At 41.4% G+C, this 26,501-nt stretch overlaps 1 protein-coding gene across 7 annotated transcripts in view; it reads right to left on the bottom strand.

Annotated features, from left to right (window-relative positions):
- cdkal1 (CDK5 regulatory subunit associated protein 1-like 1) overlaps nucleotides 1-26,501 on the bottom strand; it is a 713,853-nt gene that overhangs the window by 512,152 nt on the left and 175,200 nt on the right. For 6 of the 7 annotated variants that reach the window (XM_069907872.1, XM_069907906.1, XM_069907889.1 and 3 more), the window contains 2 exons: nucleotides 15,228-15,324; nucleotides 8,097-8,145 (listed from right to left, as the gene is read on the bottom strand). In XM_069907872.1, coding sequence (XP_069763973.1) covers nucleotides 8,097-8,145; nucleotides 15,228-15,324 — 146 coding nt within the window. Of the gene's footprint in view, nucleotides 1-8,096; nucleotides 8,146-15,227; nucleotides 15,325-16,083; nucleotides 16,271-26,501 lie in introns of those variants that run through there. The other variant, XM_069907913.1, reaches the window with a different exon arrangement.

Here is a 26,501-nt window from a genome sequence, read left to right on the forward strand (position 1 = left end):
ACCAGTGACCCATAACACAGCATTCAGTCATCCCTCTTGCACAGGGATATCTGAACACTGCATGACTAATTCACTTGAAATACTGCAGAGTAAAGGATAAGAAAGGTCTTCCTTTCAATTCAACTAAAGTGAGATAAAATGCATTTTAAATTGCTTTTTATAATTTTAAAGTTTCATCTTTTATTTTTACCATTGTTAAGTTTTCATAGACTTTGAATGAATTTGAATGCCACAGAGGCAACTACACTTTCTTAGAAGATGAACGAATTTTGTAAAGTTCTCCATTTTTTTATTGACAGGTACATGAACAAATGGCTCTATCCCAGCATGGTATGGAGCTGGCTGCCCTGCTGAAGATCAGAAGAAACTACGGAAGGTAGTGAATGCAGTTCGTTGTTCAGCCATTCGTTTTTTTGCAGAGACTACCTGTAATTTCAATAGGCTATGAATCATAATGTTCAAATCTTCATAAAGGGCAAGCTAGTCAAATCTCATTTTCTTTGATGGAAAAATATGTTGCAATTGTATTGAAATACAGCACCTCATGATAAACATGCTTGTAGGAAATTAAATCAGTACATTATTCATATGTATTTTTTGTTGTCTCCATGATATCCCAGGGATTCAACAATTTTGGCAAATTTAATTTTTGAATTACACCCTTCTATTAATCCCAAATTTACATATTCTGACAATGTTAATGATTCACTTATTCAAAATACCACCAAGGGAAACAAACTCTTTTTTTGTGACAGAACTTAATGACCATATGAATTGCAAAAAACACCTACTTTCTTTGTCTGTCAAACCCGGATGACAACTGCCACAAAGCCCAGAGGCACCTCCTGTGGTATGAAAATCTTTGGTGAGCTCACCACACCAACCAGAAAAACAAAGGGCCCAGCTTGCAACATAGCCATTGTATTCAAGAGTAGCTCACTTTTCAGAATCAAAGAATTTATTATCAAAAACGTGTGACAAAGTTGGTTGTTTTGCAGCATTACAGGTGCAAGTATTGATATGAATTAGATTTTTTTAAATGAATTTGTGCAAAAGATGGAAAAGGTTTTTGATTCATTGTCCATTTAGAAATCTGATGGCAGAGGGGAAGAAGGGGTTTTGGTACTGTTGGGTATTTGTCTTCAGGCTCCTGTATCTCCTTCCCATTGTTAGCAGTAAGAGGGCATGGCCTGGGTGATGAGAGTCCTTGAAGATAGAGGCTGATTTTCTGGGACACCAACAAGCCAGGCCAACAAGCTCCCAAAATCAAAGTGTAAATTGTTTGTAACAGAATATAGGAGTCTCTCGGTAGCTATAGATTCCAATGACTTCTCAATGATTTGGAATAGAATAATAGCTTGGAATGTACAGGTGGATGGCTCGTAAAACTTGTATTAGGACCCTGCAAATGCAAAGTGTTGCTGTTGCAAGCACAAGAAAGCACAAGTTGCATCATATTTAATAAACTATTTATTCACTCTACACTTCCAATCCACAATGAGCACACTTGTCCCATGTCCTGAGCCCTCCCTTAGCTAATCTAAGATATTTTCAGTCCCTAGCCTGCTTGTCCACACTTGCCCATTTGATGGCTGCTTCACCATGCGTGCTTTGTGCCATTGACAATCCAAACTTTCTGATTTCCGGCAGCTCTGCTGCTTTGCACATCCATTTGTGCACTTTTCTAGTGTTAACTTTTATACACATTAGGCTCTGTCTATATGAACCTATCCCTAACCCTAATGTGGACCACATACCTACCCTGAACCTAAGCATAACCTGAGTCCCCTAAGCTCTAACCCTAACTTGAACCACAAATACAACTCTAAACTTAACCCTACACCTATCCCTAACTGGAACGCCACATCTAACCCCAACTTGAATATTTTATGACTTCAGTCTGGGCCCCTCTGTTAAATGTGCTATACCTCCCACTTCCCGGAGAATGGTTGTTCTAAATGGTTGAGGGAAGGAAAGTAAATATCTGTATTTTCAGGTTCATGGTTGTGTGACTAGGTCAGTAATGTTTGAATGGGTGAAGTAGTCATTATTTTTGAGAAAAGTCAATTTTACATTTACAATCTGTTCTCTCAGATAGGACTCCCAGATTCCCCAAATAATCCTGTCGGCTTCATCTACCAGAACAAACTGAATAGTCAATCCCATCTCTTCCTTCCACACTTGCTTTTTTTAAAAAAATATACATTATGCATGGACATCCATTAGTTTTGGCACCTTCATTTATTCGAAATTGAACCACACAGCACACATACTTGTTGTCTGAATCAGGAGGGCTCGTGCCCAGAGTCTGGAATTTCACATCAGTCAGTTTCATTGACCAGTATTTCTGATACAACTCCCCAGTGTACCCCTCTAATATGCTGGAAAGTAACAGGGAATTCAAATAATTAAAACTGGTGCTTTATTAAATCAAAAGTTTGCAGTGTTAGGATCACATTTCGCAATGGTAACTTGACAAATAATCGTTTCAAAGGAGTATTTGCAACCGTGATCCTGCAATTGGTACAGTCTTGAAAATACCCTTTCCTTGTCTATTACAAATTACACTTTCACCTCTTCTTTTCCCACCAACTAACACCCAAACAATATTTCCATTGAGGCATCAAGTTTACTCGCATTTCATTCAATTTAAGGTACTGCCATTGCTCACACTGTGGTCTCCCCTCCATTGGAGAAATTAAATTCAGATTTGTGGGGGGAGTGGCACCACATTGGCAGCATGGTTAGTGTAGAAGTTAGCGCAATGCTGTTACAGCACCAGCAATAGGACAGGGGTTTGAACCCCATGCTGTCTGTAAGGAGTTTGTACATTCTCCCTGTGCCTGCCTGGGTTTCCTCTGGAGGTTCCGGTTTCCTCCAAACATTAAAAACATACGGTGGTTGTTGGTCAATTGGGTGTAATTGAATGGCATGGGCTCGTGAGCTGAAATGGCCTGTTACCATGCCTAATTTAATTTTAATTAAGTTTGAATTTAAAATTTAAATTGCTGAATACCCCCATTCACTGCAGCTTCCAGTCCCATTCTGATCTCTAACCCAGCCTCCTATACTGTTCTAAATGTTACCCATGGACACAAGGAACAATACTTATTCATCTATTTAGAAACATGACGGCCCTATGATTTAATATGGAATTTAATAACTTCAAGTCACCATCCCTTTGCTCTCCCTCTCCATCTTTCTGTTTCAATTTTAAATGTTATAAATTTAGATGTACAGCACGGTAAAGGCCCTTCCAGTCCACGAGCCCATGCCTCCCAAATACACCAATTAACCTTCAACCTCCCCCCCCCCCCCCCCCCTTTTCAGGGAAAAGCAGGGCCTAAATGCCATAACCTGCTACAAAACAAAATCTGGTAAAGCAGCAGGTGGCAAAGCTTCTCTCACAGAAGAATTCAATACCTTCTAATCCCAATGTGACGACTGTAACAACAAAGCCACCCCTTCGCACCCCCATGTCCCCTGATGATCCCATCCTGTCTGTTTCTGAGGATGACATGCGTGGTGCCTTCAGGAGAGTGAATCCAAGGAAAACATCCAGCCCAGATGGAGTACCTGGCAGACCAACTTACCAAGGTATTCACAGATATCTTCAATATCACATTCCAGCAGGGTGTGTTACCCACAAGAAGAGTGCAGTACTGTACTATCGACTAGTAGCACTTACATCAACAGTGATGAAATGTTTTAAAAGGCTGGTGTTGAAGCTTATCAGCTTGCGTCTGAGCGGTGACATGGATATGTTCCAATTTGCCTAGCATAGCAACATGTCTACGGCAGTTTCCATCCCGCTGGCTCTACACAAGCCCAAGAACACCTGGACCACGAAGATGTATATAAACATCAAGATGCTCTTCATCGACTATAGTTCAAAATTGATCAGCAGGCTCTAAGACTCACCACCCCACTGTGTAATTAGATCCTGGATTTCCTCACTTCTAGACCACAATCAGTGAGGATTGGTAAGGAATTCTCCACAATCTTCATCAGTACTAGAGCACCACAGGGCTGTGTTTTTAGCCCCGTGCTATACTCACTTTACATCTAAACTGTCTGGCTTGGTACGACAATAAAATCATCTACGAATTTGCCAACGATACCATGGTAATGGGTTATATAAAGGTGATGAGTCAGCACACAGGAGGGAGATTGAAAACTTGCCAAAATGCTGCACCAACAACAACCTCGCACTCAATGTCATCAAAACTAAGGAGTTGATGGTTGACTTCAGGAAAGGAAAACCAGAGGTAGACAATCCACTGGGATCAGAGGTAGAGAAGGTGAGCAAATTTAATTTCTTGGGAATCACTATCTCAGACCATCTTTCCTGGGCCCAACAAACTAATGGCATTATGAAGAAAGCACTTCCTTAAGTGTTAGCTGAGGTTTGGTATAACATCAGAAACCCTGGCAAATTTCTACAGAGGTGTGGTAGAAAGTGTGCTGACTGGCTGCATCATGGTCTGGTATGGAAACACCAATACCCTTGACCATAAAGCCCTCTAAAAGGTAGTGGGCACAGCCCAGGACATCACAGGCAAAACCCTCCTCACTATTGAAAACATCTACAGGGAATGCTGCCGTCGGAGAGCAGCATTGATCATCACTCACACCACCCAACTCATGCTGTTCTCGCTGCTGCCATCAGGAAAGAGGTATAGATTCCACAAGACTCACACAACCAGGTTAGGAACAGCTGCTAACCCTCCACCATCAGATTCCTCAATGACAAACTAAATCAGAGACTCATTTAAAGGACTCTGACTTGTGCACTTTATTGACTTTCTTTTTGTTCTCTGTATTTCACAGTCAGTTTGTTTACAGTTCTTTGTTTGTTCACATGTATAAGCTGCGTACAGTTAAGCAATCTCAGGGCTGTATGTGATATCATGTATGTACTCTGACAATAAATCTGAAAAAATATCTGATGACACTTGTAGATGCACGTTTCAATGCTTATCTCCTAACTATTGTGCGTTATTCTTCAAAGCATACAAAAGAATGAGCCTTGCACTTAACAAAGGTTCCTTACCACTTCTCCCACTATACAACACCATCTCTGATAATAGAGGTCAAGGTAAAATGGTTGACATAGCGATTAGAACAACGCCTTTACAGCGCCAATGATCAGGATTCTAATCTGACACTTTCTGTAAGGAATTTGAACGTTCTCCCCCTGTCTGTGTGGGGTTTCCTGGGGGCTCCGGTTTCCTCCCACTGTTTGAAACATACTACAGGTATAGGTTAATTAGGTGTAAATTAGGCGGCACGGACTCATAGGTCGAAATGACCTGTAACTGTGCTGGATATCTAAAAAAAAGACACATGGACCACTTCCCATATCTTGGCAGACATCTATCAGCAAAGATAGACACAAATGATTGGAGTAACCAACACCTGGGACTGAACACGCCTCTCTTAACAAGATCTTGGATGTCCTAACAGAAAGACCAGTCTGTCCTGGTCGGAAGCAGAATATCAAGCACTGAGCACTGGTGCACCTCAGGGCTGTGTGCTCAGTCCACTCCTGTTCATGCTACTCACCCACAACTGTATCGCCAGATCCAGCTCCAACAGAGTCATCAAGTTTGCAGATGACACATCACTAGTTGGCCTCATCAGCAACATCAATGAGTCACTTTAGAGAGATGAGGAAGAATATCTTGTGAAATGGTGCAACCTGAATCTCATTGTGGACAAGACGAGGGAGATGCTCGTGAACTTCATAAGGACCAGGAATGACCACCCTCCACTACACATTAATGATTTTATAGTGGAGAGCATTAAGCTCGTTGGAGTTCACTTAACTAGTGACTTATTGTGGACACTCAACATCTCCTCACTTGTCAGGAAAGCACAACAGCGACTGCACTTCCTGAGAAGACTGAAGTGGGGGAGACTACCGGCCACCATTATGTCTATAGGAGCTCTATCGAGAGCATCCTGTCCGGCTGCATAACAGTGTGGCACAGGTGCTACAGAGAAATGGATAGAAAGTCAATCCACAGGACCATAAGAGTGGTAGAGAGGATCACTGGAGTCTCCCTCCTACCCTACCCCCATTGATGTGATCTACTGGGATTGTTGTATTTAGAGGACATGTAAAATCATTGAGGACCTCATCCACCCTGCACACAGCATCTTTCAGCTGCTCCTGTTGGGGAAGAGATATAGGAGTATCAGAGCCAGCACCACCAAGCTGAGGAACAGATACTACCCACTGCCAGTGCAAATGTTGAATGACCAAAGGAACTGCTCACACTAACCATGAGACTCTCATTTGTACAAAACAATATTTATTTATTTTTATAGGTATAATACTTGTCCCGCTTATGTATTTTTTTAATCTATATGTGTATGTCTACATGTTTTTACACCAAGGACCAGAGAACGCTGTTTCATCAGGTTGTACTTGTACAATCAGATGACAATAAACTTGACTTGACTTTCAGTAAGCCAGAGCAGCCTTTGGCTGCCTGAGAAAATGAGTGCTTAAATTACAAGATTTCAAACCTGAGGCAGCAATGATCCTTTTGTCTGCTTTTAGACTACTGACATCAGGCACTACTTATGCATTGAAGAAATCTATCCTCTCTGCTAAGTCCTCCAAATCAACTAACAGTATTTATAAGGTGGCAATGGTGAGCATAGCAGGTAAACGCAATGCTATTACAGAGCCAGTGTTCCGGGTTCGAATCCCATGCTGTTTGTAAGGAGTTTGTATGTTCTCCCCATGTCTGCGTGGGTTTCCTCCAGGTGCTCCAGTTTCCTCCAAAACATACTGGGCTGTAGTTTAATTGGGTATTTAAGCAGCATGAGTTCATGGGCCTGAAGGGCCTGTTACCGTACATATAAAATTTTAAATGTGAATTCATAACATGAATCAATATCAGTGCCCTTATCCCCACTGAGGCTCTAATCATATTTGGTTGTCTGCACTGGGTAGATTAAGTCACTCACATCCACACGGGATTCTAAAAACAATTCTCTATTCTGAACTCTATTACAGTAAAGAGATTTCCATTTCCAGTAGTCAGAGGAAAAGATTCATGTATATTTTGAAAGCATCCTGGAAAAAGTACATAATTCTCATCAACTCTAGGGAATCCCAGCCCAGAACTGCTGAAAGCAAAAAGGAACATATACGCTGGAAGTGAGAACATCGAGTTCATGTCCCATCAATTAATTCTTCTCTACCACTGCAGCCCCACATTGACCACATCTGTTAAATTCAGAACTGAGATGGAAGCAGGTCATTCTCACACTTAGGGATGCACAGTTAACACAATGTCACGCAAGAAAGGCTTCCAAAGGGTTTCAGGTGCTGGAGGCTTCTTGATCATGTTAGAGGTTTGGATCTGGAGCTCGGGCTGCCAATGTTTCGAACAATATTACATGTTCTGTATTATTACATGACTATGAAGGAATCTTGAATCTTGGACAGTGCCAATGACCTGGGTTCGAATCCAGCGTTGTCTTTAAGGAGTTTCTATGTTCTCTCCGTGACTTGTATGGGTTTACCGAAGATGCTCCAGATTTTTCCTACCTTCCAAAATGTAAGGATCAGTAGATTAATTGGGTATAATCAGTCGACATGGGTTTCAAATGATGAGAAAGCTTTCTACCATGTTGGGTATATCTCACAAAAAAGTTGTTATACAGTCATATGGCAAATGTTTCTGAAAATAACTTGTTTCCAAATAGTATGGCATTGAACACTTCATCATAGATCAGCAAACAACCACAAATTTAAAATTTTTAATTCAAATTTCATAATATAATCTTTTTATATATGCTAATGCCTGATAAACAGCTTTCCTTCCAAATTCATATGATGGGTGTATCTAATATGAAACCTACTTCATTTCAAGATACCAGTTAAACTTGATTAGAACAAAGATTGTTTTTCAATAATTTGTCAGCTATGCTGAGAAAATAAAATGCAAATGTAAGCAAAATTATGATCACTTCATAGTTTTGTTTTGCAGTATAAACTTCATTGTAGGAAGTGAATTTAAATACAAAAAATGGAAGAGTAAAGGCAAACGTGTAAATCTAAGGACCCACCCACTCACCTTTAATTGTTTCTTCCACAACTTCAACAACACGATCGATTTGCTGAACCTACAAGAAAAAATAGTGGTGATGAGAATTTATGATCAATCTTGTTCTCATCCACTTCAGAGACTGTTGGTTAAGAGGTAGTCCTCACAAGAATGTATATTACAGACGTCCACAAAATCCTAAGATGGAATGTCATACACTCCTGTAAATGCACCTAATTCATTAAAAAAAAATCACTGGCTTTTCTCCAGATAATAGGTCGACAGGGTTAGTGTAGTGGTTAACGCAACGCTGATACAGCGCCAGTAATCGGGACGGGGTTCAAATCCCATGCTGTCTGTAAGAAGTTTGTAATTTCTCCCCGTGTCTGGGTGGGTTTTTCCTGGGTTCTCCTGTTTCCTCCCACCCTTCAAAACGAACCAGGGGTTGTCTAATTGGGTGACATGGGGTCGTGGCCCAAAAAGGCCTGTTATCGTGCTGCATGTCTAAAAGCAAAATTTGCTCTCTCAGCTGCTGAAGGGTCACCTGATGCTAATCTTTAAATCCTTTTCCAAGGAAACCAAAAAATATTCTCCATTCACAATGAACTATTGTACAATTCAAGTCACCAGCAATGTTACATGTGGTTGGAAGATGCACAGAAGTGGATGGTGTGAACTAATATTATGGAAAAAAACCTGTTCCTCTTTACTGTTAATTCAGTCCAACTGCTTGACCTGTGCTTTGTATGAGCAGTTCATCACTCATTCAACAGGTTCAATGCCCATGGGAAGAAGCACTTTCTCAGCCTGGTGGTTCTGGCTCTGATACCCCTGTATCTCTTTTCCAGTGGAAGAATCTGCGTGCAGGTTGGAAGAGGTTCTGAATGATTTTGTTAGTGCTCTTTAAACAATGATCCTGGTAAATCACATCAATGAGGTGAAGGGGAGGGTGACCCCAGTGATCCTCTCTGCTGCTTTAACAGTCCCATGAATTGACCTCTGATCTGATGCTCTACAGCAACCAATCCACAATGTGATGCAACCAGACAGGATGCTCTCAATAGAGCTCCTATAGAAAGTTGACAGGACAAGGGCTGATAGCCTTGCCCACTTCAGCCTTCTCAGGAAGTGCAATCATTGTTGCAACTTCCTGACAAGTGAGGAGGTGTAATGTGTCTGGAAGAAGTCACTTCTTAAATAGCCTCCAAGCAACCTGGTGCTTTCCACTCCCTCCACTATTGAATTATAAATGTTTAGTGGAGGGTGGTCATCCATGGTCTTCCTCAAGTCCACAATCATCTCCTTTGTATTGTCCATATTGAGACTCTGGTTGTTATTCTCGCATTATTTCAAGAGACTTTCCACCTCAACTCCGTATTTCAACTCATCATTGTTGCTGATGAGACCAACTTCTATCATGTCATCTGCAAACTTGATGACTATTGGAGCTGGATCTGGTGTTGCACTCCTGGATCAGTAGCATGAACAGGAGTGGACTAAGCACACAGCCCTGAGGTGCGTCAGTGCTCAGCATAATGGAGCTCGAAGTTCCACTGCCAACCAGACAGGCCACTATTATTTCCTTTAAGAAGTTCAGTATCCAGATATCTTACCCAGTTCGTCCCTTATGGTAGATTTCAACCAGTTTAGAGAGGCTGCCACTTCCTGACAACAAATTTTCATAGTCGAACTTCAACCCGCCTTTTAACCTTCTCAAAATGCATATCACCCACTCCTTACCAAAATAAAGGTTCTTTTATTTCCACAATAGTCAATGTGCCTGTCTTTATTTCTTCGTTCCTATTGAATTTAACTCTTAGTCCTTCCTTATCCATAAGGGTCTTTCTCAATTTCATTCCCATCCCCAAAAGGATACCTATCTTTTCCGTGTCCTGGGATACTACAGTGCTGGTTTGTTCCTTGGCGTATCACTTTTCAACCCTCATTCTCCCCTTTTCCATCATTTCCCAGAGCCACCTCAAAATCTCCTACCTATTTACTCTCTAATCCTTCATTTTTTATCCTTCTGTTTCACATGCTTTGGACTCCAATACCTTAAAACTCCTTGCACAAATCAGGGAGCAATGGAAAGGAGAAGAGCTTCATATTAGACTCCAAGTATAATCAACTCAAGTTTGATTGCACGTTTAGAGTAGCGGTTAGTGCAAAGCTATGACAGCATCAGCAACCTGGGTTCTAATCTACCGCCATCCATAAGGAGTTAGTATGTTCTCCCTTTATCTGTGTGAGTTTTCTCCTACCCTTCAAGACATACAGAGGTTGTCAATGAATTGGGGTGTTTGGGCAGCACAGACTCATGGGCCAGAAGGGTCTGTATGTATAAATTTGAATAAAACAATTTAAATTATCACAAGCATGATTGCATTTAACATACAACACATTTTATTTACAATATTTTTAGAACTTTGCTTAAATTAATGAGGAAACTGAGAAGATATGGACCAAATGAGATTAGTTTGTACCCCCTTTCCAAAAAAAATCATTTTTATAACAAATCAACGGTTAAAATTAAAAAAGAAACAAAAATCTTCATAATTTGAGCAAAATTGCGAAAATCTACAGATTTACAAGGCTCAGAGTCAACAGAATTTTCATCTGTTCTGTGCTTGTCACATAATCTCCAGTCTGAAACTTGCAGTGCAATTCTTCCACATTAAAATTAGAGTGTGCACAGGAATTAAATTTATTTTTCTAATTTTGAATGTCTGCGTAGAAACCACAAAATGTGGTTTGAAAAGTTAATAAATTATATATTATTATACTCAAAATGTTAGCTACTACTTTCAACTGGAATTTTGAGAATACATGTATTCCTTATACTTTTTTTAGACATGACATGAGTGTGTGGTACCCACCTCTTTCAAACAGGCTTCAAATCATATTGTTGCCCAAAGAGAGTGTAGTAACCTGTCTTAATAACTATCTGCCAGTAGCACCTATATCAACAGTGATTAAGTGTTTTGAAAGGCTGATGTTGAAGCATATCAGCTCCTGTCTGAGCAGTGTCATGGATACATTCCAGTTCACCTAGCGTAGTAACAGGTCTATGGCGACGCCATCTCACTGGCTCTACTCGAAGCCCTGGAAAATCTGGACACTAAAGGATGCTCTTTATCGACTACAATTCAGCATTTAACACCATCACTCCCTCAAAACTGATCAGCTAACTCCAAGACCTGGGACTTAACACCCCACTGTGTAATTGGATAAGGATTTCCTCACTTCCATACCACAATCAGAGAGGACTGGTAATAACATCTCCTTCACAATCTCCACAGGGTTGTGTTCTTAGTCCCCTGCTCTACTCACTTTACACCTACAACTGTGTGGTTTTATTGTACGACAATAAAACCATCTGCAAATTTGCCGACGATACTACTGTTGTGGGTTGTATAAAGGAAGGTGATGAGTCAGTGTACAGGATGGAGATTGAACACGGCTTAATTGTGCACCAACAACATCCTTGCATTCAATGTCACCAAAACTAAGGAGCTGATTGTTGACTCCAGGAAGGGAAAGCCAGAGGTATATGATCCAGTGATCATGGGAGAATCAGAGATGGAGAGGGTGAGCAAATTTAAGTTCTTGGGAGTCACTATCTGAAATGATCTTTCCTGAACCAAACACACTAATGGAATCATGAGGAAAACACATCGACGCCTCTACTTCAAGAATTTGCGGAGGTTTGGTATGACACAAGAAACCCTGATAAGTGGTGGAAAATGTGTTCAATTAGGGACTAATTTAATGATTCTGACTTGCGCACTTTATTGATTTTTCATTCTCTCTGTATTGCACAGCCATTTGTTTACATTTGTTATCTGTTCACAGTTGTTTATGTGTTTCATGTATTCGCTATATACAATTATTTTCCATTACCAATAAGTGGTAATTCTGCCTCACCTGCAGAAAAAGAATCTCAGGGTGGTATGTGACATCATGTATGTACTCTGACAATAAATCTGAAATATGGCAATTCTATTTTAGGATGCCAAAAAGTTTAAACCAAAGAATTAATGCAATTAAAAATAGAAATTTATCAAAAATACTGAAATTAAAAAATCTTCTCACAAATCTGCAAAAACTTCAATGCAAAGTGCTGCTTCTCGTTCTGCTTAGCTTTTTTTTGAGTCTGAAAGTACCAAATGGCTACAAATCATATTTAAGAAAGGGTGTACAAAGTGGTAACAAAGAAGATTGGGAAGATTTTCAAATCTAGCTGCAGAAATTTAAAAACCGCAGAAGGGAGAGAAAACATGTATCCAGTATAAAAGCAAACAGTACAAGTTTCTATGAGTATATAAAAATGAAGAGAGCATCTGAGAGATATGTGGGGACTGTAGAGAATGAGCCTGGTGAATTAACAACAACAAATAAATAACAGATAAGTTGAATAAATCTTTAACTTCACCGTCGAAGCAATTGTTAATATTCCTAAACTATCAGCGAGGCTAATTTCAAATGACATGTCAGAACTTTCAAAAAGTCCGACTTATGGAGGATAAAGTGTTGGAGAAACTCATGGGGCTAAAAACCACCAACTCTGTGTGATATGATAGACCACATACTCAGACATTGAAGGAGGTGGCTGTGGAGATCATGGAGTGCTTGGTTGAAAATTTTCAATTGCTCATGAAACTCCATAAGGCCAAGAGAAGATTGGAAAGCAGCCAACATGATTCTCTTGTGCAAAAAAGGAGAAAGACAGAAGGCAAACAACCACACGCCAGTTAGTTTAACAGCTATTACTGGCATGATATCAAAAGGCAATAATCAAGGAGGAAATAGCTACTCTTTAGGAAACCTGAATGTAATTAAATCTCATCAACATGGTTTGAAGAAAATTGTCACATGTGACAATTTTTATGGAGTCTGAGGATGCGATGAGGAGGGTACATACAGGGGAACCTGTAGATATCGACTAGATTTCCAAAGGCCATTTAATAAGGAGCCTCATATGAGGATGGTACATAAATTAAAACTCCCTGATATCAGGGAAAGTGCATTGGAATGAATTAAAAACTAGCTGCCTTATAGAAAAAAAGTGTTTGAAAAATACTATTGGTTATTTTCAAAGTGAAAGGTCATAACTGGTAGGGTGCCGTTGCATTTAGTTCTTGGTCTGTAATTCCTTATTATTTACGTCAATGACTGGAGGCGGAAGGGAGTGCAAAGCTTCCAAATTAGATGATGATATTCAAATAGGTTAACTACTGTGATATTAATAAATGGGAGATACTGGTACATTAAGGTTAAAATGGGGATGTGTTGAGTGATAAACTATGGCAAAGGAAAAGGTAGGTTATCTAACTTGAGAGACTGCAAGTGAGTGGAGTACATCGGGATCTCGGTGTTCTGGAGGTTGAATTATAAAATGTCAGCAGACAGGTATAAAAATCAAGGTGGCAACCAACATTTTAACCTTCATTGCAAGGAATTGAAGATTAGTTCCAAGTGAAGAGTTTTGGAGAGGACTCAAATGAACACTACATGCAGTTTTGATCTCCTTACCAAAATAAATATAGCAACAATGGAAGCAGTACAAAGGAGGTTCACCAGGCTAATTCCTGGGATGAGGGTAGTTCTCGTCTGTATTGCTTAGAATTTAGAAGAATAAGGGCAAACTTATACAAACATACTAAATTCCAAGGGAGCTTGGCAGTTTAGATGTCGGGTTAGAGGTAGACAGATATTTCTTCTCACAATGGGTGGTGAATCTCTGGAATTCTGTAACTGGTGGATAGAACATAGAACATTACAGCACAGTACAAGCGCTTCAGCCCAGGCTGTTGTGCCTCCATACACCCACCCCAAAAAAACCTAAACTCTCCCTACCTCATAACCCTCTATTTTTCTTACAGCCATGTGCATACCGATTTGTTAAATGTCCCATTGTACCAGCCTCCACTACTACCCCTGGCATTGCATTCCAGGCACCAACAACTCTCTGTGTAAAAAAAAGCACCCCTGATGTCACCCCTAAACTTTCCTCCCTTTGCTTTGTACAGATGTCCTCTGGTGTTTGCTACTCCTGCCCTGGGGAAAAGGTGCTAGCTGTCTAACTTATCCATGCCCCTCATAATCTTGTAGACCTCTATTAAGTCATTTCTCATCGTTCTTCGTTCCAAATAGAAAAATCTCACTCTTCTAACCTTCCCTCTTAAGACACATTTTCCAATCCAGGAAACATCCTGGTAAATCTCCTCTGCACCCCTGCTGTAGGTTCTACATCCTTTCCATAGTGATGTCACCAGAATTTAACACAATATTCTCACCAGAGATTTGTAGAGCTGCAACATTATCTCAGACTCCTGAACTCAATCTCACGATTAATGAAGCCCAGAATACCACAGGCCTTCTTCAGTAGCCTATGCACTTGGGTGGCAGGATAATAGAAGCTGGGTCATCAGGAGTATTTAAAGGGAGGTGGATAAATATTAAATTGACTGAGGAGTCAAGGAATATGGAGAAATGGCACAGAAAAGATATGAAGCCAGCAGGGATCAGCCATGATCAGGTTAAATGAAGTGGGTTTGGTGTGAGAGGCTCGAAGGGCCTGTTAGCCTATTCCAACTCCTATATTCTTATGTTCTTCCGACTGCCTTCCAAGAACAAGTATGGTCCACTAACCCTGTTTATGACAGGAAAAGAGTCCTTAAAATTGTGAAAATCTTATTGCTCAAAGAATTCACTGCAAAATGTTTGTTCGGGGAAAATGAAGGTGCAACTCTGAATCTGAGCTTTAAACAATTCAATGAACTGCAGATTTTGAAGGGTTCTAAATGTATTGCTGTTTTCAGACAATAATTAGTAATTTTGAAGGGTGCTAATTGTGTTGGTGTCATTTTTTTTGGGGGGTGGGGGTGGTTTCAAAGGTTGACTTACACGCCAGATCAGCACAGATTGGATTTTGAGCTGTATTTAAAGTCTCAAAAGTATATCCAGCACATACAAGTTGACCCCCAATTTCTGAGAGATTTTTTTGTTTTCACGACTCGACTTATACGCTGAAATATACAGTATAGACTGTGTACAGTCTTTTTTGCACGCAGAAAGAAGAAACTCAGGGTTGTTTGTGATGTCGTGTATGCAGGCTGACAATAAATCTGAATCTGAAATCTGTAAGAAGTACTTTCGTACCCCAATAATGCTCAGTCCTTTGAGGTAGTCCATCCTTGGCTGGGCTTGAGGAACACATCCAGCAACTACCACTTTTTTATCTTCTTCTTGAGCTTTCCTGAAAGTACAACAGGAAGCAGAATTAGAGCAATATTTTACAACCTAAGAAAACTGAAAGATCAGGAAAACTGTAACTCCACTATTTCAATTTCAAATCTGTAGCTCATCTAACTAGTCAACTTTTCACAAATGGTTAAAAGTGAGACTTGTGCATTATTTATGTACAATGTGAACAGTAAAGCAAAGGAAGGCAGACCCTCTGTAAAAGTTCTTCATGATTACTTACTACTTTTGCTAGTTTTGTAGTTTTCATGTATTTGCAATGCATAACAATGCTTCCTATATCATCAGATATTATTTATCAGATTTCTAAATGGACAATAAATTACAGAGACTACCTCACATTCTCTCATCTTTGCACTAATTTATTTTTAAATGTAATGTTATAACAATATTTACACTCTAACGATGCTGCAAAACAGCATTATTCAAGACATGTTCATGACAATAAATTCTGATTCTGACTGATTATTTTAACATCTAAGTTTGTGTTGCAAAATTCAATCAAAAGGCTTTGTTCAAATGCTTAAAGTACTTTATCAACTACATAGCCAAACATAGGAGATAAAATATTGCCAATCTACCTTTGTTAATGTGTATTTTTTACAAAAATCATGTTGGGCTAAAAGCCCAGATTCCACTACAATGTGAAAACCTGGAAAAGTTGCAGAAGTTGAGAAGACAACTCAAAACAGTCCAAGTACATGCCTGTGAATTTACATTCAATAGTAGGGAAATAGACTGGAGTATCACTTACATTTCAGTCCATTGGCCATGAGGATAAATGTTACAGTTGCCCTTCACTTCTTCCAGTTGTTAACAATGTCACTAGTTTTTCATTTCATACTCTTGCACATGGATTAGTCAGCTATTCTCAACGGGTGCCATATGCCCCCCAACAGGGGCACAGCATATTAAAGAGGGAGGAGGCACAGACAGAAATCTTTTTTCTTATGCAGTCAGTAGGAGACAAGAACAAACTAAACTTGTCTGCTTCACAGAGAAGGGGGCCTTAGCCCAAAAAAGAGGTTGAGGATATATGGATTAGATTGTTGCCTCCTCCCCACTCTTGTTCTGGTACATACCAAAAGATTGGAGAACCCCCTCCCCCCTCCTTCTCGCAACAATGAAAAATAAATGGTGTGACATTGAAAGCTGCTGTATCTCAGGGAAGAATAAATAACGGTTGTGTCCATGAGTATCTTTACTCTGTCAAGAAATTCGACTCCTGACTTTTAGGAAAGATGATTTAGATTTTTCCCCACGTAAAACTTTCCAAAAAAAAATGAAATTGACAGTACATGCCACAGCTATAATGAAGTGTCATGAGATTTTCAACTTTACTGGCTTGAAAAAATGTTTGTTCTTTATTCACTTGTAGACAGCAGACACTCAAAGTGCATTTCTTGTCCTAAGAGAGGTGTGACCTGTTACGATCTCTAATACATCCTAATGGTGTTGCTCAGCCACCTCTCCTGGTTATTGCTTCTGATCTCTGCCACATCCTGGATAGTTATTCACTGCGACGAGGGAAGTTACTCATACTTCACAACAGGAAAGAAAACCATTGCTGCATTTTTCTAATGCAAGCAGACAAAACTGTCAAGGAGCGGCAAGATTTAATCAAGTTGCTTAACCAAGTCAAGTCAAGTTTATTATCATCTGATTGTACAAGTACAATCTGACGAAACTGCTCACGCCCCGGTCCTCACTGCAAAACATGCAGACAAACAATACACATGTAGGACAACTATTTTATAGATACAAATAAATAAATATTGCTTCATGAATATGAGAGTCTCGGATGGTTAGTGTGAGCAGTTCCTTTGGTCGTTCAGCATTCTCACTGCCTGTGGGAAGAAGCTGTTCCTCAGCCTAATGGTGGGGCTCTGACACTCCTGCATTTCTTCCTCCAATGGAGGCAGCTGAGAGATATCGTGTGGAAGGTGGAAGGAGTCCTCAATGATTTTGCAGATAACAATCTTGGTAAATCATGTCAATGGAGGGGTGGGGGCAGGAGGGAGACTCCAGTGATCCTCTCTGCCACTCATGGTCCTGTGGATCGACCTCTGATCCATTTCTCTGCAGCAATCATACTACACTGTGATGCAGCCGGCTAGGACGCTCTCGAAAGAGTTCCTACAGAAGGTTCACAAATAGTAGCCTTGCCCGCTTCAATACTCTCAGGAAGTGCATACGTTGATGCACCTTCCTGACAAATGAGGAGACGTTGAGTGTTCATGATAGGTCACTAGTTTAAGTGAACTCCAAGGAACGGTGCTCTCCACTCTCTACTACAGAGTTGATGATGTGTAGTGGAGGGTGGTCATTCCTGGTCCTCCTGAAGTTCATGATCATCTCCTTTGTCTTGTCCACGTTGAGACTCAATTTGTTACTCTTGCACCATTTCACAAGATTTTCCACCTCTTCTCTGTAGTATGACTCATTGTTGTTGCTGATGAGGTCAGCTGCTGCTGTCATCTGCAAACTTGATAACAGAGCTGGATGCGCTCAGCGTGACTGTGCTCGACGTTCTGCTACCAACCTGGACTGACTGTGGTCTTTCCATTAGGAAGTCTAGAATCTGATTACAGAGAGGGGTATCGAGTCTCAGCGAGGACAGCTTCTCCATCAGCCTCTGGGGAATGATCATGTTACACGGCAAGCCAGTCAATGAATCATATGAGGCGTCATTCTCCAAGTGGGTTAGGACGGAGTGGAGGGACAAGTCTCCAGCATCATCACTGGAACAGTTCCATCTGTCGATGAATTGAGATGAGTCCAGCAACTCATCATCACTGGAACAGTTCCATCTGTAGATGAATTGAAATGAGTCCAGCATCTCTGGGAGGTGTGCTTTGATGCATTTCATAGTTGTAGAGGTAAGTACCAGAGGGTGGTGGTGCATGTTATTATCGCCCTCTTGGGTACAGGGATGATGGTGGCTGTGTTGAACACTGCGGGAACAAATGACTGCTGCGGTGAGGTATTGAAGATGTCTGTGAAGACCTCCATCAATTGGACTGAAAAGTCTTTCGGTACCCGATCAGGTATGTTGTCTGATCTCTTCACCTCAGCCGTGGCTATGTTGGAGGTCGTTAATCAGAGAACACTGAGCTTTCTTTGGCATCATCCTGTTCTTCTCATGTTTAGTCTGTCCAGAAAGGAAGCACCATTGTCCTTAACGTAAGGTTGACGTGATCCATTACAGTCTTGATCCTTTCCCACATGCACCTCCTGTTGCTGGCGTACCTTCTGTGCATACCTCCGCTATGCCTTCCAGATTGCATGGGAAAGTTCAGACCTAGCTGATTTTACTGCCATGCTGAATCCCTGTCCTGAAGGCAGCATCATAAGCTCTGAGAAGGACCCGGACGTCTGCATCTAACCTTGGCTTCTGGTTAGCCGTGTTTGTGAATCATTTGATCTCAGTGATATCCTCAATGCACTTGCTAATGCAGCCAGTTACTGAGCTCATGTACACCTCTACGTGCGCATAATCGTTGTAGGTGGCCACCTCCCTGAAACAGCACCAGTCCATGGTCTCAAAGCAGCCTTGCAGCACTGGTGATCTTCATCCTCTTAAAGTCCACAATCATCTCCTTTGTCTTGACCAGACTGAGACTCAAGTTGTGTTCTCATGCCATTTTACAAGCTTTTCAACCTCTTCTCTGTAAAGTGACTCATCATTCTTGCTGAGGCCACTACTGTTGTATCACCCATGAATTTGATGATTCTGCTAGAACTGAATTGCGTATTAGCAGTATGAAAAGTAGCAGGCTGAGCAAACCACCCTGAGGTATACCAGTAATGGGGCTTGAGTTTTTGCTGGCAACCATGTGGTCTTCCCATCAAGAAGTCCAGAATCCAGTTGCAGATGGTGGTGTTGAATCCCAGTGAGGACAGTTTATCCACCAGCCTCTGAGGTATGATCGTGTTGAAAGGCAAGCTGAAGCGTCAATGAACAACAGTCTGATCTATGAGGCACCATTCTCCAGATGGGTGAAGGCACAGTGGAGAGTCAAGGGTATTTTGTCATCAACGGACCAGTTTGGACAGTAGGCAAACTGGAATGGGCCCAAGGTCACTGGAAGGTGCGCTTTGATGCTTTCCATCACCAGCCACCCGAATCACTTCATGACGGCAGACGTCAGTGCCACTGAGCGATAGTCATTTCATCACTACATCAGGATTTGGGGTGTTTGCTGATAGATTTTTTTTTAACTGAGAAATCAGCCAAAATTGTTTGAGTGATGTTATGCTTCTTTCAACTTGCATTTGATTGATCCAACTACTAAAAAAAAGCAGTGACAGAATTCTGAGAAGATTCAAAGAGAAGTCGCAAGAAAACCCTCGCCAGTGATCATCAAAGGGCAACAGAACTGTCAACCTGAATTGGAATGAACATTGCGACAAGGTTTTTAATAAATTCTCTTTGCAGAGGACAGTGAAAAATGCAGGCTGATGGTAAAGCAAATGAGAAGTCCCAAAGTGATTAAGTGAACTGAACTAGAGGTGAGTGACAAAGAAATTCTATTTAGAGCAGCCATTCTCAACAGGGATCATATCCCGCTCTCCCTCACTCCTCCAGGGCCAAAGCACATTTAAGGGGGAGCATGGACTGAAATCTTAATTTTTTTTTTAATGTGCTTTATGTTGTCAGAGGAGAGAAGTATAGAAGAAACCAACTAAACTTGACTGCTTCACAGGGAAGGAAGCCCTTAAATGTTGAGCTAAGTCCTAAGGGACCCATAGCCAAAATCAGATTGAGAATGGCTGGTTGAGAGACACATATCTTAGATGCAATGAACTATCAATAGGACCAAAAATAAGGGATTACATGATGATATCGCAGAAGAGACTACTTCAAACATGAACAGGCATTCTCATTCTGGTATATAGATGCCAATCAAGTTTTAGTACTTCAGACAAGTTCTCAATGTGCCAGAAAAAGGAGAAAGTGAGCACCAAGAATCTCAGATGAACTCTAATTCTGTTTCCACTTGGTGTTCTGACCCATTGGTCACAGCTGTGCCTTGGTATCAGGCACCTATGGGGGGTTGGTAGATGCCGGATAAGTGAACTTGTCGGTTGCTTGAGATTGCATTTTGCGTGGATTTTAAACTTTCTTTTTTTTTAACCTATTTATTTTACACAATTTTTTTTTGCCCAATGCTTGTGGATGCCAGTGGCTTGAATTCTGGATAATGGAGATTTTACTGTATTTCATTACAATCTTTGGGCACAAATTGGCTGCTATTTTCTTGACATTGCTGCTTTGACTGTCATAAATAGGCTGGAAGACACTGAGCAGACTATGAATTACAATAGAAGTGAAAATCGTTTGTTCAGTGGATCTTCTCTAAAACATTCATCTGATGTGTGTGTTTTATATAAGTTAGCAAAGGCTGAAACTTCTAGCCAGTCAAAAGTGAAATATACAGTCAATAAAGCTCAAGACGGACAGATGTTTTTTTTCACCAATTGGCATATTTCAGTTATGTGAATAAAATACAAAATATTATGAATGTCAACAATATGAGAGCAGCCTCAATTTTTTTTCCCAGAGAGTTTGCAATAAACAGCCCAGCCAATTATTCAGTTTACTCTGAACACAAAAGTTAAGTTGTCTGGACGTTACTGATAAAAACCAGAAAACTGAAAATAAAAACAGAAGATGCTGGAAATACACATGTATTAACATATCTGAAGAAAAAAATATTTACACAAGTTTTGGATGACAGGTTTTGTTGGAATCAGATATTAAAAGATAAAATGGAACCAAGCATAAAAAAGAATTTAAGGAAGAGAATCAGACATCAGCTATTCAGCTCTTTAAACTGGTCCTTCAATTCTACTGAATCATAGCTGATCTTATTTTCTTTCTTTCAATCTTTTTATTGAATTTTTTAGAACAAGAACTCATTGTATAGAGAACACAAGGTTACCAAATATGAAGAATCTAAGTACATTTCCAAAATTAAAACAATAGCGATTTACCCCTTCCCCATACACTGTTGTGAGAATGACCAAAAAAAAAACAAAAAGAACTCTAACCCCCTTAGGAAAAACCTGGGATACTTTGACATTAAATTAATCGTAGTATGGTTCTGCTGAATCTATAAAACATTACTAAATGAAGGAAAAAACATGTACATAAATAAATACACTCAATGATCAACAGAAAAAGATTTAATGAGCAAGAAAATACTCCATAAAATGACTCCAAATTTTATGAAAATTAGTGTTAGCACACAATGCAGAACACCTGATCTTTTCTAAATTAAGGCAAGACTTGACATGCCATAACCACTGAGTGCTAGTGGGTGGAACAGGATCTTTCCATCTAAGTAGGGTAGCTCTTACAATGTGCCATAAGCGTTGTAAATAGTATGACATGACAATCAGATGAAGAAAATAGCTCGTTAATATCATCCAACATTCCAAACAAAGCCATTAAAGTTTCAAGATTAACACGTAATATTATTGACAAAACACGAAAAATCTCCCACCAAAAAGGTTCAAGAGTTGGACAAGACCAGAACATATGTATCAAGGTTGCTTCCCCATCGTTACATCTGCCACAATGAGGATTTAGATCAGGATAATTTGTCTTTAGTCATGCAAGTCCGAAGTACAACCTTGAACTGAATAAGAGAATGTTGAGGTCAGCATTATTTTCTATCTTGTCCCCATCTCCCTTCATTGCTTTCATGGAACAAAGATGTTGACTGAGAAGTCTAGAAATATGATCATTGTCTAAGAATAAACAATTGACCAGTTAGAATTAAGACGAGGAGAAATCTCTTCAAAAGAGAATGATTAATTTTTGAAGACACAAGAGCTGCAGATGGCGGAACCTTGAGCAAACAAAGAGAAGCTGGATGGATCAACATCCATGGAAAGAAAAGCGCATTCAACATTTCAGGTTGAGGCCCTTTTGAGAGACATTTCTTTGAAAATGTCCAGCCAAAGCAGCTGTGGAGGCTCAGTCAATGACAAATCTCTGCTCTGAATGAATTCAAGTGACGGTGCTTCCTTTTAAAATGAACATACCCAGTTTTGGACATGAAACTAACAAGATCACAAACTGATGTCAAATCCACATGGATGTTGGTCATGTATTGTTAAGAGAGCAGAATGATGTGTGAAACACCCAGTTGCTCCAAACATTTGAAGCTCTCCTTTAACACCTGTGAATTTGCAACATATCAAATATCATCTTAACAAAATATAAATTATTTTTTTATCAAAGTAAAGGCAAAGCAAAAAAAAATACATCAGGGTATACTAGGATGGAGAATATTTCTATTTATTCAACAATGAGAGTTTGTCCAAGGAACTGCAAAATTAATGACTGACCTGTGCCTACAGTCTTTTTACAGACTACCCTCACTTTCTCAATACCACAGTTCCATACTTCACTCGTCATGATCTGCCACGGACCTCTCCTACACTTCATCCACCGCTGGATCCACGCATTCAAATGCTGATTCTATGTACACTTGGCATCCATCAAGGATCGGAAGTTTGCGTCGCTGGAGACTGCCACCTCAGGAGCACTCCCACCTGGGTCTCCACTCTGGCCCTGACGGTTTACAGGTCCGAGCTCTTGACATGGGTCTCTACCTTGGCCCAGTGACCAACAGGACTGTGCCTCTGATATGAACTTTCACCCTGAACCCACCGGCCAACAGGACTGGGCTTCACATGTGGTTCTCTGTTTAGGTCCTAGCAAACTGCAGGATCGAGACTCCATCATGAACTTTCATTCTGAACTTGGCGACCGACAGAACTGAGCTTCAGACACTGGTTTCTATCTTGGCCCCTGCGACCAACAGGACCGAGCCTCCATCGCGAACTCCCACCCTGGCTCTGGGAGTGCACAGCCCCCCCCCCCCACCTCTCTCTCTCCAATCCTCCACATCCACCCTTGGACCATCCTATCCTCCACCTTCTGATCCATTCAATCCTCCTCCCCTCCCTGACACCCTCCAACCTGGTCTTCACCATCACTTCCAACCATCCCCTCTCAGAAACTGAACCCAGTGGCCTCAGGAGAGGCCTCACCTTTGTCCCCCTTCGCCTACACCTTAACGAGTTCTGTGCACCCCATGATGTTGATCTCTTCTTTCATCGGTTCTATCTCCATGCTTACTTCCACAACCATGATTCTCCACCACCCACTACAGATCCCTTCCCCACTTTAAATGTCTTCCTCCTCCTGGACACCTTGTTCCAGTCTTCTGCTTGGTCTGAACTTTTATAATTCGAACTGCCATCGTGACATCCACTGTATCGACTTCACTATTCCCCTCATTCATTCCAATCTCACCCCCTCGGAACGCCTGCCCCTCCCACTGTCTCTGCACAAATCTGAACCTCACCATCAAACCTGCAGACAAGGGTAGTACTGTTGTGGTCTGGTGCACTGACCTCTATCTGGCAAAGCCAGACAACAACTCTCAGACACCTCCTCTAACTTACCCCTCCAACAGGACGCCACCAAAACTCATCATACCACTGTATCACACACCATCTGTGAACTCATCACTTCTAGTCACCTCACTGGCACACCCTCCAACCTAATTGTTTCCCTACCCCATACTGCCCGTTTTTACCTCCTACCTAAGATCCACAAACCCAAATGTCCCGGAAGACCCATTGTGTCCAGGTGCTCCTGCCCCATCAAATTGGTCTCTGCCTACCTTGATTTTGTTTGTTTCCCCTCCTCCCCCCCGCCACCACCAGTCCAGTCTCTCCCCACCTACATCTGGGACACTTCACATGCCCTACATCATGTCAACAACTTTTAGTCCCCTGAACTCGATCGCCTCATGTTTACTATGAACATCCAATCCCTATACACCTCCATTTCCCATAGTGAAGGCCTCAAAGTCCTTTCTTTCTGGACAATAGAACCAACCAGTCCCCATCCACAACCACCCTCCCTCAGCTGGCAGAACTTGCCCTCACCTTCAATAATTTCCCTTCGACTCATCACACTTTCACCAGGTTAAAGGGGTTAGCCATGGGTACCCAGTTGGGCCCCAGCTATGCATGCCTTTTTGTTGGCTATGTGGAGCAATTCATGCTACAAGCCTCGACAGGCAAGGCCCCTCAATTCTTCCTCCATTACATCGATGACTATTTTGGTGCTGCCTCATGTACCAATGATAAGCACATGGACTTCATCCACTTTGCTGCCAACTTCCACACTGGCCTCAAATGCACTTGGTCCATCTCTAGCAGCACTCTCCTTTTCCTCGATCTCTCTGCCTCTATCCCAGGAGACAAACTCTCGACAGACATCTTCTATAAACCCACCAACTCCCAGAGCTACCTCAAATACACCTCTTCCCATCCTGTCTCCTGTAAGGATTCCATTCCATTCTGTCATTTTCTCCGTCTCCATTGCATCTGCACCCAGGATGAGGACTTCCATGCCAATCATTAAAGATTTCCTCCTTCTTCAAACTACATGGCTTTTCGTCTATCACCATTAACTCAGCACTCACCCGCATATCATCCTTTACCCGCACATCTGTCCTGTCTCTCCGCCCCCACACCCAACGTGGACAGGATTCCTTGTCCTCACCTACCACCCGACCAACCTCCACATCCAACACATCCTCCCCCGCCATTTCCACCACCTACTACTTGATCCCACCACTAGACACATATTCCCCCTCCTCCCCTCTTTGTCTTATGTAGGGACCGTTCCCTCTGTGACTCCCTTATCTACTCCTGCTTTCCCACCAATCATCCCCTTGGAACCTACCCCTGTGACCGCAGAAGATGCTCCACTTGCGCTCACACCACTTCCCTCAGCCCCATTCGAGACCGCAAACAGTCCTTCCAAGTGAAACAACATTTCACTTGTGAATCTGCAGGGGTCATCTATTGCATCCAGGGCCTCCTCTGTGGTCTCCTCTACATCAGAGAGACTGGATCGCTTTGTTGAGCACCTCATCTCTGTCCGCTACAATAGCGTGACCTCCAGGTAGCCACCCATTTCAATTCTCCAACCCATTCCCTTGCTGACATGTCTGTCCATGGTCTCATGCACTGCCAGACTGAGACCACCCGTAAATCAGAGGAACAACACCTGATCTTCTGACTGGGCACCCTCCAATCAGATGGCACTAATATCGACTTCTCTGGCTTTCATTAAATGTCTCACCCCTCACCCCCTTCCTTCCCTCATCGTTTCTCCATTGCCCATCTCCTTTCACACAGATATGATAAGTTCTACCTAGTCACATCCAATTAACACCTTTTGTTGGTCTGAACTCCTCCCCCATTGTTTGAATTCTGAGACTTTCTGATATATCCTGCTTATGCCTTTTCCAATTTTTCCTTAAAGAAGGCCTCAGGCCTGAAATGTTGACAATATATCTATGCTTGCTACAGATGCTGAATAAACAAGCATTTTGGTGTGTTTACTACAGTCACAGTATATGCAGACTATAGCATTTCTCTCAGTCTTTTCCCTTACTCAAGCTGAATGTACCAAATGATATTGACATCAATGCAGGCTTGACTCATGACAGAAAAAGGCACTTCAAGCACAGATGAAGTTCATCAGAAACTTCCCACCCTCCAACGAAGACAAAGGTTAACAAATATCACGCATTCACTCAGCAAAGCATTTCCCAATCCTGGTAAACACTCCAATCCACTCCTTTTTCAAGTATCCGTTCAGCCACTAACTGAGTCAAATTTGAAAGCGTTAGCTAAAAATGACCCTCCCATTTAGAGTTCATCAGCTGCTTTATGGTCGAGGATCGAATGACCAACATCCGGACAAATCTGGATTAAGTAATGAGCCTAAAACCGCCTAACCCTTCCTGTATTTGGGTGCTCCTGTGAAACATGGCCCTGATCGCATTCGCACTCAACACTTGTGATTCAGACAGGCTCGGGATGGGTTCCCAGGCTCTAGTGTAAAGTCCATTGAAAATGTCATCAGAAACTGTCCTTCTGTGCTGTCTGGGTTTTTCACAGGGTCTCCAGTTTCCTCCCACCGTTCAAAACGTACCAGGAGTGTAGGTTAATTGGGTGTAAATTGGGCGGCATCGACTCATGGGTCAAATGGCCTGTTACCGTGCTATATGTCTAATTTTATTTTTTTTAAAAAAATTTTTTTAAAAATCCTTCACTTTGAGCAATGCC

Source organism: Narcine bancroftii, chromosome 1 (genome assembly GCF_036971445.1).
Source record: "Narcine bancroftii isolate sNarBan1 chromosome 1, sNarBan1.hap1, whole genome shotgun sequence".
NCBI lineage: Eukaryota > Metazoa > Chordata > Chondrichthyes > Torpediniformes > Narcinidae > Narcine > Narcine bancroftii.